A 17,710-nucleotide genomic window follows, 5' to 3' on the forward strand; every position below is an offset into this window, starting at 1 on the left:
GGTTATTAGGAGATAATACCCGGTACGTTTATGCTGACTTTCTTACGTTGTCTGTGATAAAACCAGCTCAAGTCAAGCTGTGTGACAAACTCAGAGAAAATATTCAGAGTTACCTTAGGCGAAATTACGAAGGAAGCTACACCCGCAATAAATAGCCAGTTTTTGGAAATCGTAATCGATCACTGTCCGTCAATCAGAGACTTATGTTATCGTGAAACGTTTTCCTAAAACGGTCTGCAACTCTCTAGTGTTTGAAACGTCTCACAGATGTTCTTTGTCCAGACCAGTTTTATCGCAAAAGCTTCTACCCTACTTGTACATCGTTTGCCAGAAAACGGCGAAAATCATTCACGGGAAAAGTTGCTTTTATTTCAAATTATACCCAAATTGTGTGCGTCAGCCCAAGACTCAAGTTATAACCGGGCGTCGGATCTCCATAAATACGGCTGAGGCAACAGGTAGTGAAAGAAAACTGAAAGAACATAACTGGTTGTCAGAAAATGATATCCACATATTTTGACCAACCGGCTGGCAACGGTTATTTTTAGACTGCCAGCCAGCCGTGTATTAATACCGGGAAAACGCTCCCATCGATTGCGCTATATTTAGATGGCGTGGGTGGAAAAGCGGTTTCCATGGCAACGCTTGTTTTCTCGCCTCTGTTACTCAACTGAACCAGTTTTTATTGAGCATATTTGAAATGTGTAGGACACATTCTGTATAAGACAAAAACGCGCCACCCCATTTTCCCCCTGCGTGTGTTCATTTCGTGCCATGTTCTCCTCTTCTTTTTCCTTCATCTTTCGAACGTTGATACGCTACTCAGATGTTTACCGGACTTATATAGAATGTGACGTTGTTCATCCCAATGGCAGTCCACCCACCCCTGTTGTTTCGTCGCTGGGAATGAGGCTAAGAGTAACGCGACAATGTCTTTAGAAAAGGACAAATAGCCTTTGCAGGATTTATTTTTAAATGGGATTTCGTAGTATGCACAGAAGAAGGGATATGTCGTTTCTGCAGGCCTCTGGAAGAGAGTACATAACAGTCCTAGTTGAAATCCAGAAAAGAAATATCCATGGCTGAATTTCGGTATGCAAATGAAAAGCGCGCATCACCTATATTATAGATAAGGGTGGCTGCACGTGTTTGTAAACGCTCAAAGGTCGCCACTGTCTTGAGCAATGCGTGTCAGCCAAAGAGCTTCAGATATACTTGACTGGCTTCGCACTCACCCGGACATCACGTGACCATTTGACGTCACCCCATTTCGCCTAATGGGACTAAGACTGAGAGGCTGTCATTAGGAACTGCCAACAAGTGGGCGGTACTACCACTGACTGACGTTAGCAGGCAATGGCTCCGCCCCTGTATGCAGTCTGGTCACTTTGCAAAGCTCTAATAAGTGTGGCAAAAAAAGCAGGGTATCCAGAATGACTGCGGTTCTGTATCAGAGCGAGGCCCGCGGTTGCCAATATTTCCCGAGTCAGGACTTGTAATCAAAATGTTGGCCTTCCCAGTGGCCTCTGGTATAACCGTTTCGCGGCAGAGGTTGTAAGTTTTTAACGATGAAAGATGAAAGTCACTGAAAAGGTTAGCCAGCTGTAGGACTCGAACCCACGTCTTCTGGATTGCCGGGCTCTACCCTGGACATCCAGAAGATATGGGTTCGAGTCCTACAGCTGGCTAACCTTTTCAGTGACTTTCATCTTTCATCGTTAATTTCTTGGGCAAATTGAGGCTTTGGCCTCAGAACATGAGTTGTTTCATGTTATAAGTTGTGGTTGCCCTCCTGGATCGCTGAAAATTGCTCATCGCTCCCCCAAAAGGCTCCACGTTACGCTACTTGGAACCTTTGGAAGCCTTTAGAGAGTTTTAGTACACCGTACGCAAAGGCGATAGCGTACGATGTTGAATGTTTGCCCTGACGAAGACAATGGAAATTTCCCTTATTCTCCTTTGGGGAAGCCTTTATCCTGAAAGGAGGAGTTACCTCACTTTTTACACGGATAACCGCAAACTATGCACAGTCCAAAATAGTCCAAGTGAAAGTGCTGGTGACGACCGTCTTATCACCTGTTTCATTCACATTTGCCAGCCACAAACGAGGGAAGCTACGTGTGATAAAACTGCTGTCTGCGGAACCAAGGCAAAACAAGACTTTTCCTTTTTTGCCGCAACCAAGCAGGCGGGGGCTTTGGTCTACTGGTGTCTTTCAATTATGAGACGGCAGAAGACACGGTCACGGCCGGCTATGTATTGGCTTGTTTACTGAATGACTATTTCGGAACCTTTCTCGGAATCCTCCATTTACGAGTGACCCAACCTCGTGAAGGCGAAAAATAGCTCCACTGCAATGTGTGCCAATAAACGCTTCCGCTGCATCACGAAGGGCGTCTAAAAGGTGCACTTCACATAGGAATTATGTAATCTCGGGGCGTCACTGGAAAAGCAGTCAGGGAAAATCGCTGACATGATGCGCAGCGAATGTTACCGCGAGTACAACAAGCAGAAAAGTAGGATATCCTCACTACTGTTTTGTGAGGAATCTGTATGGATAGTTGCCTTTTTGTCAGGGCGTGAAACAGTCCGTGAAAACCTGGAAAAGTCAATTTGGTAGACACCCTGAATTAGGGCTTTACGTCGCCAGACAACTGTTCTTCACTGTAAGATAGTTTAACTTTTTGAAATTGCGTCATGCCCAGCGTTACGCATTCACAATACAGTTGGTGTTTCAGAGAATATTCAAGTTGGTAAACCTCTAAATAGCAAATGGCAGCGAAAGAAATCCGGAACCGAACTTGGAGGGACCTACATAATGGCGGCAATTTTGCGAAGCCAACGCCACCTACGTTTCCCTCCTTCGCAACGTTCACATACATAGTCAGAATGCAACCTTTCCAGAAACGTTTTGCTCTTCATCTCCAAGTTTTCCCATTTAGTACGCGAGGACGTACAATCACCACTCGCAGACGGCGATGGTTAGTCTTCATGGCCACGACCGGTGAAAGCACGTCGACGAGTAAGCAGGTGCAGTGCCGTGTATGTCAAAGGGAGACCTGCCTATACCTGAGGCTCCACCCTCTTTTTGAGGTATCTAGCCAGTTGTCTGTACGCCATTGATTCTGATTGAAACGGATATCAGACCAAGACGACGGAATTGCAGAAATGGCCAGGAGAACGGTACAACCGTTTCTTCGTAGCGGACGACTGCCGGTATCAAGTTTTAAATTATCTAATGTAAGTAGATCGAACCAAAAATGAGCAGAGATATATGTATAGATAAAATGCAATTATATAATGGGTCGTCCTTGCTATTTTCTTGGTATCACGATCTTAACTAGGCCTAACGTTAGCAACGAAACATCCCATTTTCGCGTAAATAATGATGGCGGAGCGAAAGTTGAAGCTGATATTGCAGATGCGTACATGAGGAAATATACTCACCGTATGAAATTAAAGGAGTATGTGAAAATTTTTTGTCACGAAATCTCCGCTTCGCCGTACCAAACACCATCCTCCATCCTGGAGAAAGACTAGGAGGTGGTGGGTTTGAATCCTACCACTGGCTGTACTGTCTGAGGTTTTCCCTGGGTTTTCCCAAGACTTTGCAGACGAATGTCGACGCAGTTCCCCCTGAAGTCGGCCCAGGATGCATACTAACTCCCCTGTCTCCCACTCCTTCCTGCTGTCCTCTCTCCATCTGTCCACGTCTGTACGCCGCTCTGAGCCACAATTGCTTCGTGGCACCAACACGCAATTAAAAAAAAAATATTGGAGAAAATTTGGTGTCATGGCAGCTCCCATGGAAAACGGTAACCAATGAAATGCTCCCAAGTTTGATTGACAGGTCGAGCATTTTCTTTAGACTCCTCCTAATGGCCAGACTCCCTTTGGCATACACGGCACTGCACCTAGACAGAGCCGTATATTAAAAGGGAGTCTGGCCATTGGGAAGAGTCGCAAAAAGAGGCTCGACCTGTCAGTCACAGTTTCGCTCCTCTGATTGGTTTGCTTTTTACCAAGGGGGTCGCCATGACACTATACTGCCACCCAAAATGGCGACGAAGACAAACGCAGTGAAGCGAGGATTTCATGACAAAAAATTTTCCCAGACTAACCTGATTTTATGCTGCAAATGTACATCCTAGTATAAGTTTCTCGGAAATCAGTTTCAACTTATGCTCATCCATCGATATCTAACTGAAAATAACTCTGTTGTCTCGCGACGTAAACCCCCAGTTATTTAACTGAAAATAATACGTTTTGTCGCCGGTGTTAGGCCTAGTGAACACGGCGATCACAACGAAATCATAACAAAAACGGCGCTGTGCTGTACAATCTTATATTTAATTGCTGGATTTCATGGATATAAACATTCTTGCCTCTTATATTCCAACTATTCACGTAGATTTGATTAAAAATCATACCGACAACAGAGTGTGTCCCAGCAGGTGGTTCTGCCGGCAACGGTACAACGACGGAAGCAGACGACAATTCCCGACGTGTCTTACGCTCCTTAGGTGGTGCTCATCAAATTTGCACAAAAAATCCACAAATTTTGCAGATTGCGAGAGCTATCAATTTCAATCCCATCCAATCCACTTGCCACCCAAAATGGCGCTGCCCATGTTGGATAAGGGGGCAAATAGTGAGGATAGGCTGATTGATAGCGCCCCATATTTCAAGACTTCATTGGTGGGAAAGCTGAAAAAGTGGGAGGAGCTTCAGGTATTCGCCTCGAGATCGAACTGTAGGTGGCGCTGCGGCGGAGCTCTAGTGGGGATACGGCGCGATGCGGCGAAGCAGGCGCAGGCTTTTCTACGCGGGTATCGCAGTGTTTTTGGATGAAATGCCGCTGCCAGTGCCACACATATTCCGGATGTGATGAAATGCGCTACTTAGAACGCTGATAAGGTGTGAAAGTTGACCAAAAGTGATGCACTGCGAAACACTGAAGTCGCGAAGTTGTGAAAATCACCTGTGTGTGTTTGAAGGGAGACACTGCCTCCTTTGTTCCAAGCGAGATTTTGGTTTTGTCTTTTGGGAAGAACAAGGATAAAAAAAAAAGCTCAACATTCCTGTCTCCACTGGTCTTGGAGATCTAAATGTACAATTGTGCAAGAAAGCAATATAAGGCAGAATAACCCAATAAGTACTGAAGCCCTTCGCTATAATTTTTGCGTCGTATAACAGCGGTGGTTATTCAGGTCGTGCGAGTATGGGAGAGGTTTGAGGTTTTGATTCGTTCTCTCTGCAGGCATTCATTAGACGGTGTTAAAATATGTTACAAGATAACCACACCTCTGTGGTGGACTTTGTGTGGTGTGCTACTGGTCAGGTAATAACTATATACAAACTAAGTTTTTGGTTTCAGCGGCAGGTATATTCTGAAATTCGCTGTTGCACACGTGCTTCATACACCACAAAACACGTGTGTTTTACAGACAACGTTCGGGGATAGCATTTTACCTTGAATGCGTTTTTTCCAATGATCACATATGTCATACGGTCAGATGAAATGAGATGAAAGCTTGAAATTCACATATTTTAAAACCTCCATATGATACATATATTCATACATTCGATGCACCTTGTGTCTAGTGCACGTAGAATACCATAACTGAGCACTACGAAGTAACTTTGAACGGCCAGCAGAGAAACCATCCTATAAATAACTGTGACATCGTTATACTTATGATAAAGAAAAGAAACTGCTACAACATTGACCTTACCTCTCGGTACATTTTGTTTGGCACACAGAACCGCAGCGACAAATATAATATAACAAAGGCCGAGTGGAATCCGCATACCGGAACATATGTATATGTACGTTCTGTAGTTTTCTTCTCTGCTAAGCACTCTAGTGCAGGGAACGAGGAAGCACAGGCTCAGGCCGCGCATCCCCACTAAGGGCAGTTCACGGAGCTGCCGCATGGTGGCGATATTGTTGCATGAGGCGAATAGGCATGACCCATTAATGGCCAGACTCCCTTTTAGTATACGGCTCTGTCTAGGTGGTGTGCACTCTTGAGGGATGACGTGAGGGGGGTCGCACCACAAGGGAGCTGCCATCCATTGGTCATGGATAGAGGTGTGCATAAGCCTCGCCGCCGATACCGTAAGAGCTGGCGGTAGCAAGAGCCCGTACACGTTCTTTGTATTGGTTAAATCCGAACTCTGCTTTTTCCAACAGTCGTCCATTCAGAGCATGCTGGCAACAATTTATACTTAAAGGGACGGTCTCGTACAGCCTGGGCGATTCCGAAACTTAGCCAAAACTAGTTTCACGAGTACTGTACATATACAACCGTCAAAGTTTCATTCGCAATAACCAAGTCGTTTTCGAGGAATTTGTCAAAACGTGCCATAAGAGCAGACGACGAAAGCTGCGCTTCTCTCATGCATACGTCACGTATGACGTCGCCTGCGGGTGCGTCGTCGTTGTCATGGTAATTGTAACTTGCAGAAGCACCTTGGGTTGAGTTATCCCCTTTGCTCTCGAAATGGGGACACTCAGGCATATACCTCCGCGAGCGGCGAATGTAGTCGGAGCATTGACTGTGGGGTCTCCCATAATGTGGCGCACAATCGGATACGTGGAAGCTAAGTCAGCTAAGTCACGTGTTTTCTTTCCGCGAGTATTTAATGCGGTTTTTAAATAAACACGTACGTCTCCATGTACGTCGTCAGCGACACTTCATTTCGAAGCATGATCAGTGTACAACGGGGAGTGTAATGGAAGCGCGCGTAATATATTTTTGGTCGGAGCTGTAATGCGACCGCGCGCGCCGATGGCCAGCAACTTCAGATTTGTGATTGTGGATGGGGTTGTTCTGCGACTTTTAACTTGTATGTGAGGATTAACATAGTTGTTCTGAACCACCATGCTTGCCACTACTTAGAATGCGTTTTTCACCTGAGAACTGAAAGAAAATGTACGAGAGTTGCCGCGGTGCCCAGTAACTTCTGAAAGTCGTCTGCCCACGCCGATGCACTGCGCGCGCAAAAGCAGACGATTTCTGTATCCTATCACGGACTTGCCCGCAGGGCGACGTGGCCGTTGTTATTGTTGCCAACACAGATCGCGGCATGCTCTGCAATCTTTATCAATTTAATTCGGTTACTTAATAACTGTGGCGTGTTTTGTCGGGTAAATTAGCAGTATTTCATTTTCAACAAAGGGCAATCGAATGGTACACTTTATGAAAGGGGCAGGGGGTACGAGACTGTCCCTTTAAAAGCTTGGAAACTTAGTGTTTGAAAGACTGCAAAACGACGGCATCGTGTTCACGCCACACTTTTACATAACACTTAGAGAAGCAGGACCGTGGCGGAGAGGGGACACGCATTAGAAAGCATGAGGACATGATTTTTCCTTATTTCTCCTTATGATTTGTATGGGTCATGCCGATTGAAGCAGATCGACGTGGCACCGCCGCTGCCGCCGGAACAAAAATAGGAGGTACGCCGCCGCCAAAAAAATTGCCTTCGGCGCACACGGCGTTGCCGTTGGATGCTTCATTTCGCTAAACTTGACGCGCTCGTTTTCCTAAATTCACCACTTGATATCTAAATTTGGCGTACTATGTGCGTATCTCATACGTATTTGTTAAACAAATAAGCAGCGAATATTCTCCCACTGCATCACTTGCTTGTGTGCTATCGTTCGTTCGTCACTTTATTATCACGAAACTCGACAGACCAAAGCATGGAATGGCGGCTCCGTTTTCGGTTTCGAAATGCCTGTCCATGATTTCATTGGCATTTTCTTCTAAGATGTTATTTGGTGTCTTTTCCTGTGTCACTTGTTCATACTCGAGGAGGACGTGTCTTTGGGTCTCCGTAACTTTTCCACATAGTTGACAGTTGAGGGTCGGTGTCATCAAACAGTTGACACCTTCTGCGATTTGTTAGCAACGAACCAGTTCTTGCTTGGAAGAGGAGCACATTTTCTCTGTCCCCCCTGTAGTCATAGCAAACCTCTGGTTTTAGTTTGTACTGGCTATACTGTTGGAGACTCTGTTTCTTCGTGATATCTTTTTTCCAGTCTTGAATTTCAATTTCGGTGTCCGCTGTATATCTCTTGTTACTCTACTGTATTTCCTGTCATATTGACTTATTTTCGTTATCCACTCTGTTTTTGTTCCATCTTTTGGCTAGTGATGTTTCAGGTTGGTGAGATAATGTGTATTGGATCTTGCGCCGGTCGCGCGTAGAGAAAGTTGACTATCCCATTTCACCCTGGATAGCTGCGTTTGCAGTCGCAAATCTAGGGCTCTGATTGTGTCTGCCGGTACTGCGGTGCCATATTTGTCCCTTCAGCCGCCTTGACTTTTTTATTACCTCACGTTCGTGATTTTCAAGGTAGTGTTTTTCACATGTAAGGGTGACACCTGTATTCCTCTGTGTGGTTTATGGTTTTGCCTTGGAGCGTGAAAGACGTGCACATGGATTTGTTGACTGCCGAAAGCCATCCATAGGGTCTTTGTTAGGTTGAATTTGAAGCCGTCTTTGCGAGCCTCTTCCGTGCATATATAAAGTTTTTGTTGGAGATCTTCCTCTGATCGGGCAACTAAAACAATGTCGTCTGTGAATGCCATGGCTTGTCCGGTGGTTGTCAGTGTCTCATTTTCTGGTCTTGTGAGGAGATCGTTGATATCGACGTTGAAGAGGGTGGGTGATAGAGGGCATCGCTGTCTCAACCCTACCACGAGTTATGTTCCTCTAGATGTTATCACGTATATGTTCTAATACGGCGATTTCTTCTTCATCAGGACGTTGGGGTCTACCGCCTCATAGGCTTTCTCGAGGGCCAGGAAGGCAATATACAAAGTATCATTTCTTGTTAATTCAATAAGTTGCGTAATTTACGAGTCTTGTATTTAGGACTGCGGCAAATAGTTTATATAGGTTGCTCTGGATTGTAATGGGTCAGTAGGAGTCTGTCCCTGAGCTTGGCTTCCCCAGTTTGCATATTAATCTTGTTCTCGAAATCTTGCAGCTTTCTGGGATTTTGTTCGATCTGAGGACATTATTGTAGCTTTGTCGTAGCATTTCCATTGCGGTATCACCCATCGCTCTGACCACCTCGTTTGGGTCCCCATCAGGTGCAGATGCTTTTCCCGACGAAAGATAAAAGTCGCTGAAAAGGTTAGCCAGCTGTAGGACTCGAAGCCACTTCTTCTGGATTACAAGTCCAGGGCTCTGGCAGGCCTCTCTGTAGCGAGGGTCCAGCACGTCTGTGAAGAACAGAAGGACTGAAAGCGGGTCTAAGTAATAGCTTTTATCAGAACAAGTGAGCGAGACCACGCAATTCGGTTAACTAAAAGAAGTGAAAAGCTGGCCACCAGCTCCTCCTTTTCTTCGCATACGAGTTTCAACAACGTCTGTAATTCGTGTGGACGGGCTTTAAAAAAACAGAAAATGAAAAGTATCAGAAAGTTAGTCTCCGTCATCACTTCACAATTATCCCACGTGACTGCGCATGGTTGGCAACAAACTGAGCAGCTCCGCTGGCAAGTCAGCAACACTGTACATGACCAACGGACGCTCACGCTCGGAGGATAGGAGAATCCCATTTACGTTCAGTGCAGCCATACCCCCAGATGTCGAAAAAAGGGTTAAAAAGGGACTATGCGAACCTGAACCTGATTTCGGGAGAAATTACTGGTTTTCTCGATTTGTTTGCGTGCACCGTCTGGACCGTCCATTACCGTCTGCTATGAACGCGTTGTGCCAAGGTCAACCCGTTGCTAAATTTGTCCGTGCAGTAGACACTTGCGTTGGAAATACGCGTGCTACACTTACTTTTCTTTTTAATTCTCCATCTGTTGTTTGTCGTCCGCAAAGTCTCGTAGATGTTCGTTGAACGTCATCCCCTTTGTTGCAAGTGTAAAAATGGGCTGTCGGGGCTACTCGTAACTCTGGTATTTTTACGTAATTATGTTTTCTCCATTATTTCTTTGTATTCATTATTTGTATGTCTGTGGCTTCTTGCATGCAAGATTTTCAGTTGGCAAATTTTTACACGATGTTGACTAATTTTCCTTACTGTACATGACATTTGTTTTGTGTGGAAAGTCTGTTGATTAAGCGTATCACACTGTTGCCTTCTTCATAAACCTTGACGGACGGTCACTTGAAGCTCTCCTTTATGTCTATAATGTACAGCAGAGATATCTACCTGGAAGGAGGCAACAGTTGTGCCCATCTTGAAACCAGGCAAACCTATAAGCCTGACAAGCTGTATGATGGATAGAACTGATGGATAGAATGGTTTTCTCAGGAAATGCCCATCAAAGCTCTATGGATCCAGTTCTCGACCAAGTCTCTACATCCCAGCAGGCTTGTGTCCATCGACGGATTGTAATATCAATTTTCCTGGACATGAAATGCTCTTACGATACTGTTTCGCACATTTGTGCGCATTTTTGGTGTGACTTGAACCGGCTCCAGGATTTGCTTTCTCAAGGGCAAAGCCCTAAGCATCATGTTCGTCAAGGAGTGCATCCTTTAATGTGGCAGGCGTTCTCTGTCTATGCAGATGATGTTTCCCTTTGGACAGAAGGAAACTCACGACCTGCCATTCGACACCCCTTGCAACTGGCTTTCAATAACATCCACAAGTGGGCAACTTGGAATGAACCTTCAGATGTGCCACGTGGTTGGTGCCAAGAAGGTTGAACTTGTACATTTCCATTGCTTCCTTGGTGTGGTTACTTTACTCGCCACATTAAGCACCTTGAAGCCAAAGCGCAGCGATGGCTCCCCACTCACACAGCCTTAGTACAGGCGTCTGTATTTTCCAGCCTTCCGGTCCTGCACAGGATTTTCACAACATCATTCAATACTCTTCGGAGTCTGTTTGCTCATAGCTTTCATCGCTGCCTTGGTGCTCCCAGAATTGCTGGAGAACTCTTGATTGAGCTTCTACGTGAAACTTCCTCTGTTTGCGGTGCACAATCTCCGTCACCCGCTCCTCAGGAAAATTTGATACCGCCCCAAATCCCTCTCAAAATTTTATGCTTCTGGAGCAGTTCTGAAACACCTCTCGGTCAGTACGTTGCATTAGTTTGTGGGATGCAACTCAATGTGACAAGTTGACTTTCCTAGATGCGGTGATTTGGCAACCTTTCCGATCCCTCTAAATGAGCTGTCAAAATTGCTTGGTCCACGGCCATATGCTGTGCAGCACTTGTAAAGTTTTTGGACACTGTAGGACTTGGGTTCTCACTGAGAGGTGACCAACAATGGGGCACGGTATTCCCTAACTGTGTGTGTTTGTCTATTGAGCAGTAATTAATCTGCAGTATGTACCAATAAGCCCAGTCAGATGTTTCAAGTTGATATGAAAGCTCAGAGTTGTCTATTCGCAGCAGGGGAACCAGCCATATTAACTGTGTTTAAGCTATTTAACGTATTTAGAATGGTTCCACAGAATTTGACCTATTATGCCTTATACCTGCACACACAAAGTAGCACAAATGTGCACCAATCTCTGCATAACTTATCCTGACTGGTTCGTGAGTTGATCCCCCTTGGTAAGAATACACATGCCTAGGTGAATACAACACCCATAATGAACAAAATAAAAGTTTCTTCCTTAAAAGTGCACTCCGTCACTGCAACGTGAGAACGATAAAAAAATTGATGTTTTGGAACCAGACATGGTTCCATCATGAGGATGAAATGATTTGGCTGGTAGCCAAAGCTGCTAGCGAAAAATCAAATCCTTTGGACTATTTTCGAGACTATCTTGTCACACAGTGGGAAGATGGAACAAAGAAATTGCAACTCTTTCGGCAACAGTTCCCCATTATGCTGTACTGCGTAGCAAGCGGGAAATAAAGTGGACAATCCTCCCCAGCATAAGATAACATATCTGGAGTAAAAATAAGCTCCATTTAGGACCAAGAGCCACCAAGTTCTCTATAGATGCACACTTGAGCAGCCATTTATTGAGGGTTTTCTTTTCTCTCAGAAGGTCTGCACCATACTATGGAAATTAACTCGACCTATGCTGATCTCCAAAGAAAAGGTATGTAGCTTTATGTAAATAGTTTGTCTTTGAAAGCTGTCATTTTATTGCAGAGGCCGGCAGTGGTACAACAGTGTTCACTCCGACGGGCCGAGAGCAGTTTGAACAGGCGTTGCTCAAGCTTAAACAGGAGCAGCAAGCACAGCAGGCTATGCTGTTGCAGGTGCCTTTCTTACGTTATATAATACATGTTTCAACTACCAGCAAGTGAATTTTGCAGCACTACCAGCGTCAGCAACAACAGTTGGCACGTCAGCATGAGCAACAGCTACAGGAGCGCATCCGCGAGTATCTCGACCACCAGCGTCGGTTGCAAGAAGAACATCGCATGCAAGAGCGGGACCGCCTTGACCAGCTTAAGAAGAAAGAGAAGCATGAACAGAGTATGAAACAGCCCTCTTTATTTTGACTTGACCTGCACCCATTTTATTTTGTGTCCATTTTCTAAGTTGACATAATGCTACAGGTGCAATAGCATCATCTGAGGTGAAACAACGTCTGCAGGAGTTTGTGCTCAACAAAAAACAGAGGGAAGCTGCAGCTAACAATGCATCTCCGCCAAACTTCAGAAACTGGTCAGTATTCTTTAGGTGTTGTTGCGAGCATTTTTGTCTTTCACAATGGGGAATAAAGAAGACATTTTGTGCAGGTCAAGGCAACACAACTCTCTGGACCAAGCGTCCCCTCCCTCAACGAGCGCCACAGTGTCTCCGCAGTGCCGGCACCCGTTGCTCGGAAAGTACGACGATGATTTTCCACTCAGGAAAACAGGTACGTTTAATTGAGCAAAATAACATACTTTGAATTAATGGATTTTAAATTAATGTAGCTCAAAATAACATGGTTGCCTCACCTAAAAACTATCCCAGGAAACTTGAAACCAAAGAGAAATGCATATTATCTGCAGGTTGTGTTGAGTTGTCTGCTGTTTAAAGTGCAGAAAGAGCCAGCATAATGACGTGTAGCATGTCTGTATCCTGTAGGCCTGTTGACTAATCTGCAGTCCCCTTATGGAAATGCTTCAACTAACAGGACTGGCTACATTCTTGACCCCCCTCAAGTCCACATAGGGCTTCAATTGATGTTAGCTAGTGTATGTTGGCATGTTGCGTGGCAAGGGTAGATGACAAAAAAAAGCTCCTGCCAGTAAAGTACTTTGTAACAGTGATTCATTTAGGTTTACCAAATATGGAAGGTAGTTACTATATCATAGCCATCATGCATCTAAAGCAACAAAGGAAAGAAAGGCATTTTGAGGGGTTCTCTGTAAACCACTGCTTTGCAAGTGCTAGTATGAAACCAAAGGTCTATTTTTGGCACATAATAATTTCATTTCTAAGGAATTTCTCTACTGTTAGGATCCTTCTGTTGCATTTAGTATCCACACTAAGCTCCAGGAGGCAAAAAGCATTTCCTCCTGTTTTCTGAATGCCAAGCCAGACACTGCATGCTGGGCAACCACCAGTGGTTTATCTCTGTCGTTTTTCTCTCATCAAAACTTTGTAGGGGGTGCTAAGAAATGCTGCTGCTATCTTGGCAATCCAAAACGGGAGACAAATAAAATAGTTTGAAAGGCAGCAAAGTTGGTGATAAATCACTGGTCGGAACCCAAGAGCATGGTTGCTTTGTTACTTTCTAGCATCGGAACCCAACCTTAAAGTGCGCTCTGTGCTGAAGCAGAAAGTAATCGAGAGACGCAGCAGTCCTCTCCTGCGTCGCAAAGACAAGGGCAAGCGGAGACCCCTGACAAGTATGCAACACCCCTACTTATCCTTGTTGTCACGCTTTGTCCCTGTGTGTGCATGTTCCTACTAACCTAGGTCTCTGTCATTGGCACAATCGTGATCTCTCTCAGTTGCACCCCAATTGACCACTTGAATGTGTAACCAACATGAAGAGGATCACAATTGGGCGTCTTTGAGCTGTTACCGCAAATGTCACTACAATGAAAATTTCCCTTCTAGTGGACAAACAAGATGAAAGCAGTTCTACTTTGCATTCATCTCTCCACTCAAGCAATGGAAGCACACCCATACAAGAGGTACTTTTTCATAGTGAGCATTTCAAAGACCGAAATAATGCTAAGAATCTGCAATTCTTGAAACTAAAACTGCTTAAATGCCATCTTCAGTTATATGTATAGCAAAAATATTGTGCTGCATCATCCTATTTGCAGAAGCAGTTCATTAATATGTACTCGAATGAGAATTGTTAACAAACTCCCACATGGTAGTTCACTGACAATCACATTGTGTAGTTCCAAGACGTTTTTGACATTATTTTAATGAGGTCCTTTTGCAACCTAGTTTGTTGGCACTTTTTCTGGGACCTGTTTATATTTGGAGGCTCCTAAGATACAGCCCCCCATGGAGGTTCTAAATTTAGAATTGCTCAGCCCATTGCAGCATTTCTGGCAACCCAAAATATCCCATGTTTCCGGTAAGGGAGACACACCTTTTTTTTCTTTTCTACCGCTTTTCTATACTGCTTCCAGAGGATTGTCAATTGGCAATTTCACACTCTCTTTATTTCTGGGATTTTTATCTTGAGGCAGTCTTCTTTTGAATGATTCTTAGCATACATATAAACAGTAATCGGGAAATTTTTAGCAATTATGCGTCTGTCATAGTTGTGCCGAACGTAGCTCAGATATAAGTTTTTGTTGCAATTGCTACATAAAATTATTTAAATTACAATAATTTTTGTTCAGATCATTCAACTGACAGCAATTGACAAGCTTTACGGGAAAATGAGAATAAGATTCCTTTCTCTAGGAGGCAAGTATGTGTTATTGTAACAAATGCAAAAGGAGCTCTTTTTGGAACCAAAGCAGTTCCCACGTAACCATTTAGAATGAGGTCCCCACAAATGACATTTGAAGGAGGAGTTACAAAGGAGAACCCTCTTTGGATCACTGTGGAATATTCAAATGTGACAGTTTAATGGGCTTTTTGTACAGATGATGTGTCTGTTTACATGACTACAGCAATTTTGGAATTATGTCCATAATCTCGATTTGACGTGTCACAATGGTTCATGTAAGATATGTATTGAGACTGTCAGTAACACAGTTGAGACAAGCAACTACATAGAATTTAAGTGTGTAGTACTTTTTCCATCCAGGATTTATAAAATTTTGGATTGCAGCATCAGCAGAAAGAGTTTGCACCGTAATTTTTCCATTCAGTTTTCCGTAGCACAGAACATTTATGCGAGGGAATAAATTGAGTCATATGTCCATAGCTAGAGAGGAAGAAGAGACACGAAATATTCTTTTTCTGTTGATCTTGCTGCTTCACAGGGATTCATGCAGGCAGAAGTTTGTTGGTGGTGGCATGAAACTCTTTGAGAGCAACTAGTTTTTCATTCTAGGTTGAGGGATTCACTGAAGGTAGGGGATCTTATTGGTAGAAAGAAACCTTCCTCCCTCTTGTGGTCATGCATCACTACATATTTGGACCAACCACCGATGATTCTGGAAGTCTGTGTAAACATTTTGCAGAACCAAAATAGGGAATCGTCATGACTTGAACATGCACGTTAGATCGCTTTTCTGTGTGTCTTTAATGTGTGTCTTTTCTAATGGAGGATTCCCGCATGGCTGCCTCCACTGCTGACAGGCACCATTAAGAAGTGCGTACACTATCGTAGAAACAAAATATTAAGTTCTTTCAGTAGTAAAGAGGCTTGAGGTCGACGAGACAGGCGATTAAAAATAGCCCCTCTCGTAATTAAACAATCGTAGCACTTGACAATTGTCCAGGTAGTCCAGCGGGCTCTCTCGATTGTTGTACTAGCTGTCTTAGATTTGTGATAAAGTGTGCAGTGTAAAGTACACAATCAAATAGGAAGATGATTTCTCACAGACACCTGTGTGCACTGCATCGTATCTTAACAAAATTGCAAACATGGCCAAAAAATGACCGCTACCCTTTTCATGTCGTCTGCTCCACGCTGCATGAAAAGCTTCCAATGGAATGGTCGAGTGTAGTGAAAAGGCTACATCTCTGGCTGAATCGAATGTGGGCATCGTTTGCATTAGTTTAGAAAGTGCAGCCCAATCTTAGACAGCTACGTACTTTCCAACGTACCAAAGAAAGGAGTCATCCACTCACGTCTGTGCGAAGAAGGTCTACATTGGGTGCCATTCATGTTCCACAGTGGCACACACCAGGCATACCATTTGTTGAAGCCCCCCTTCTTTGTGTGTTCATACGAGGTTAATGGAAAATGGAGGACAGGTTTTAGAGCCCGACATAAGCTTGATCCCTTGTAATCCGAAAATCCTTCTTATGGCGAGATATTATGGCTTTTCTTCAGTACATTAGAGCCTAACGCTACTCGCTAGTGTGCTTGTAAAAATGTCCCATATCCATCTCGAATACATGTACGTCAAGTGTAACATTGTAACAAGTTCTACTGGTGTCCCGATACAACACATTGGCTGGCGAACATCTGGGCTTTCCCATCCACAGCAGTCAACCCGTTGGTGTTTTCTCCCAGACGTCTTGTAAGGGTTTTTCTCTTTCTAGCTTTACTCTCCTGAGATTTCCCCAACTGCGGCTCTGCTTTCTGTTGCCTTATAGCTTCTTTCTGCCTAGCGAAATTCAATGCTTTGGTCACAGTGATGGAACTGCTGCGCCATTTGCGCCAAAGTGCGCCATTTGGGATTGCCTGCGCCACCCTGCGCCGAAAAAGCAATTTTCGCTAATTCTGCGCCACAGCTGCGCCGAACAAAGATGCCCCGGTTCGGACGCATGAAAACGAAACAAAAACCGCGAGCGATGCTCTCGCGCCCTCTCTATTCTCGTGATGCCTCTGGACAACAAAGCCGAGTCAAGCCGTGTCATTTCGGCCGAGCTCGCCAAGTCGACGAAGATTCTTAAACTGCCGGGATGTCACTGCTGAACCGAATATTACGTTGTTGTACTTCAAAGAGAAGTTGTGAACAATAAAGCGCACTGTTAGTGCATCAAGTGTTTGCGTCCTGGACGAAAGGTGGCTGTACAAATTTACCGAACATGTGGGCACGCCACGTGCCTGCGATGGAATATTGGCTCGTTTGCATGGGAGTTGTTTTTAAACAACCGCGTTTTAACTAATTGTGGATGGGAATAACTGACGACGCTGATTCCGGAGTTGCCAGCGCCTGTACTATGGATCGCCCCACGCTTTCCGCTACTACGTAACATCGCGCGTGCTCGCAGAGTGTAGGCGCGTAAGGAGAGCGCGAGAAATTGAGCTTTCAGGACTTAAACCGTACGTGCCGATAATTGTTCCCAGATGTCCTGAACCCCGATATTCGCCATAAAGTGGAGAGTATGCATTGCAAACACGACGTATTGCGCTGGGACGCAGTGGGATACATACGGCGGAGGTGCGCCATTCTGTGAAATTCTGCGCCAAATGCAGCTTTTTTGTGCGCCAGCGCCAGCGCCCGTGGGCTCGGAGGCAGTTCCATCACTGTGGTCAGTGTAAACTCACTGAGGGCCACTACCAGGCAGTCTCTTATCAGATCTTCTCTCAAAGGAGCCATGTTGGCATTGATCAGCAGTGATTGGCGGTACTTCAAGTATTCAAGTAGTGCTTTAAGTACATTTCTGAGTGCTTATATTTTACTATAAGTACATTTCAAATTGTGTACTTTGTACTTTTTTCCCCCAGTACTTT

The 17,710-nt window shown here is 44.6% G+C and overlaps 1 protein-coding gene across 1 annotated transcript in view; it reads left to right on the forward strand.

The window, feature by feature from the left end:
- The first annotated feature begins 2,930 nt into the window (after nucleotides 1–2,930).
- The window catches only part of LOC135367465 (histone deacetylase 4-like), a 71,577-nt gene continuing 56,797 nt past the window's right edge, over nucleotides 2,931–17,710 (forward strand). The window contains exons 1-8 of the mRNA XM_064600759.1: nucleotides 2,931–3,022; nucleotides 11,984–12,040; nucleotides 12,094–12,203; nucleotides 12,261–12,423; nucleotides 12,507–12,615; nucleotides 12,690–12,811; nucleotides 13,680–13,790; nucleotides 14,005–14,081. Of these exons, the coding sequence (XP_064456829.1) occupies nucleotides 2,992–3,022; nucleotides 11,984–12,040; nucleotides 12,094–12,203; nucleotides 12,261–12,423; nucleotides 12,507–12,615; nucleotides 12,690–12,811; nucleotides 13,680–13,790; nucleotides 14,005–14,081 (780 nt within the window). The 5' untranslated portion in view covers nucleotides 2,931–2,991. The remainder of the gene's footprint in view (nucleotides 3,023–11,983; nucleotides 12,041–12,093; nucleotides 12,204–12,260; nucleotides 12,424–12,506; nucleotides 12,616–12,689; nucleotides 12,812–13,679; nucleotides 13,791–14,004; nucleotides 14,082–17,710) is intronic.

Source organism: Ornithodoros turicata, chromosome 8 (assembly GCF_037126465.1).
Source record: "Ornithodoros turicata isolate Travis chromosome 8, ASM3712646v1, whole genome shotgun sequence".
Lineage (NCBI taxonomy): Eukaryota > Metazoa > Arthropoda > Arachnida > Ixodida > Argasidae > Ornithodoros > Ornithodoros turicata.